The sequence below is a fragment of the Notothenia coriiceps genome, unplaced genomic scaffold (genome assembly GCF_000735185.1).
Source record: "Notothenia coriiceps isolate Sejong01 unplaced genomic scaffold, NC01 NC01_scaffold00019402, whole genome shotgun sequence".
In the NCBI taxonomy this organism is placed as follows: domain Eukaryota; kingdom Metazoa; phylum Chordata; class Actinopteri; order Perciformes; family Nototheniidae; genus Notothenia; species Notothenia coriiceps.
In genome coordinates, this window is record NW_011352103.1 from 1 (window position 1) to 2,832 (window position 2,832).

Genomic DNA, 2,832 nt, shown 5'->3' on the forward strand with positions numbered 1-2,832 from the left:
CTGTTCAAACAAACGCTTCAACTTGTACCATTTAGAATCTGTATGTTTGAATATGGATCTTAAGTTGGCGTGACGTTGAAGCAGCGACCCTGCTCCAGTTCGTTTATAGCATAACGTTAGCATTTTGCCTCTGGCGACTAGATTTATGATTATAAAATTATAAAAGTAGGATAGACATGTGGATATTATCCGGCTGAACAAAACGTGATCCTTTTCTTAAATGTGTGTCAACCACAGACCTTATTTCTAGCTATTTTACAAAATCCTATGAAGAAATTGCATTGCATTTTTATCAAAGGAACCGGAAAGAGTTTACTTCCGGGCTTTAGGTTCTCTATTATGCTGATTTTCAGCTTCAAAGCTTAGTATTTTGTGTCTCTACTATGACTTGTTTACAAGCTTTAATGTTCAAAAAGCTCTTTATTTTTCTCATACTGACTGTGCTGCAGCTTCTCTTTTCACCCTGTGTCTGAAACCAGAGCCCTGTCTGCTGATTGGTTAGCTGGCCGGCTCTGTTGTGATTGGTCAACCACTTAGCCTATATCATACAATGTGTTGGAGCGCTAGCCAATAGAAGTATGCGTGTTACACAGTGATGTCACTATGTTACAGAAGTAAACAAAGGTGTCCAACGGAGGCATTTAAGTTGGGGGGAGCTTTGGGATCTTAGCCTTTGCAGACCATTTACATTTTACATAATTATCATTTGTTGTTTTATAATTATAATTTCTCTTTTACCTCACATGCTACAATTTTGAGGTGGGTTGTTGGTGGGCCAAAAAACCCCCCACCAAAAACAGAGGAATACTGATTAGGAACCTTAACTCTCAATTATTTCCAATCTGTTTTTAGAGGATTACTGACCTATGACGGACATCCTCTTGCGGACGTTGTTGAAATCGAGGATGGCCAGGAGTTCATAGCTGCGCTGCTGTCCCTTTTCCACGATGGAAACGCTGTCCGGCGTGCGTGAGCGGAAGACAAATCCAAAGTTTCTGGCGGCGGTTACCAAAGCTCCCTCATCTGGAGACTGCGCCTGATAGGACAGCTCACCTGAAGGAGAAGAAATGTCTTTATTTGTCAGTCAGGGAAAATGATTTGCCTTCAGGTCTAGATGAAGTTGGTCATTTGTGGTCACTACGATATTTGGTTTTATCTATCAAAGAAAGAGGATGTGTTAACCTTCTTTCTTCTCCTCTGCCATGACGGTGTGGCAGAGGGCCAGCAGTCTGAAGAAGGTGTGGACCTCTGGGTTCTCCAGCTTCACTGCCTCCACCAGGGAGTGGTCGTGGAACCTGAAGCGGGGGTCCGCCAGCGCGTTGAAGGAGAAGTCCACCCTCTCTGTATGCTGAGAGAGAGAGAGGTTCATTTATATAATTGATGTGGTAAAATCAAGCCTTATCCTCATTATGATATCAATCTGTCTTCAGTTATTTTATTGACAACAGCTATTGTGTTGTGGTTAAGCATCCACAGTGTTAAATCCAATGACTCCTAGATGATAAAGCAACACTGTTATAAACAGGGGAACAGGGAAGTTGCATAAAAAAATGTGACATAAAAAACAAATGACTTAATTTGTAATCTAGGTATAAGGACTTGCTGAATTTTAATTATCAACATCCAGCTCACCTCAGTTATTTCCAGTCTTTGACCTGTGTAGTCATACACATCACCTGAAAAAGATAAAGAAAAGTATTAAGTTGAGAAACATAAATGAACCAGTTGCATGAAGAATATAGAAGAACTATAATCCTAAATTAATTTAACTATACTATTATTTGCTTTTTCCTACCGTGTTAATCATTAATTTTGTATTTTTATTCATTATTTTTAAATGATTATCTTATTTATTTTTATTTGATTTTGTAAGTTTGAGTCATGATTTTTCTGTTCTGTTTTGCCTCTCCTTCTATTTGTATTTATTTTGCAGTTGGACATCTAAAATGAAGCATGGTATCCACCCAACATGAATCTGTATCAATGCTGTATGTATGCTTTTAATACAAATATTAAAAACAACTTGGAATTGAATGTGTACTCAAATGAATAGCCGATATATTCTTTATATATGACATAATTTTGTATTCCTATATGAATGATCACAATTATAAAATGCTGGGCGGCATCAATGTGTGCTATTATATATTACATTGATCATAAATTACAAACAAAGGTTACAAACTTTGGGTTTCTGATTAAGAAACCCTAAGATGCCTCTTGCCATTGTTGTGGAGAAAAAGTCTCCAGAGCCGCTGATGTATTGACAAAATGAAAAACAAACTTGATTATAGAAAACTACGGGTAGAAGTCATGAGTCTCACCGTATGATTTGCCGTTGATGGAGCACTTGTTGAAGGTCATGATATTCTGCGTGAGCGTCCCTGTTTTGTCACTGAAGACGTACTTGATCTGGCCCAGCTCCTCGTTCAGCGTGGTGGTGCGAGCCTCGGCGGGGGTGTTGCTCCGTGAGTAGTACATCTTCCTGTCCCAGTCGATGTAGAAGCTGTTCCCCAGCCGGATGATCTCCACACTGCCGAAGTACAAAGAAGAAGAAGAAGAAGTTGTCTTTAAACATTATGCTAACTTTTCCCTACTCTCACTGGATGTTTGATGTCATTTGAGCAGAGGTGGGAAGTAGTGGAGTACAAATACTTTGTTACTGTACTTAAGTACATATCTGGTATCAGTACTTTACTCATTTTTCTGAAGACGTTTTACTTTTACTTCTTACATTTTTAACACAAATACCTGTATTTTATACTTCTTACATTTTCAAAACGCCGGGTTACGTATTGTAACCCTTGTTATATTAACACAGGCGGAGCCCTC

At 38.8% G+C, this 2,832-nt stretch overlaps 1 protein-coding gene across 1 annotated transcript; it reads right to left on the reverse strand.

The window, feature by feature from the left end:
- Positions 1–864: 864 nt before the first annotated feature.
- Positions 865–2,533, reverse strand: LOC104952024 (phospholipid-transporting ATPase ID-like; the record flags this gene model as incomplete). Its single annotated transcript, XM_010778781.1, has 4 exons — positions 865–1,053; positions 1,183–1,348; positions 1,633–1,676; positions 2,325–2,533. Coding segments are annotated over 4 exons (608 nt in total), but the record flags the coding sequence as incomplete, so codon positions are not given.
- Positions 2,534–2,832: the final 299 nt, after the last annotated feature.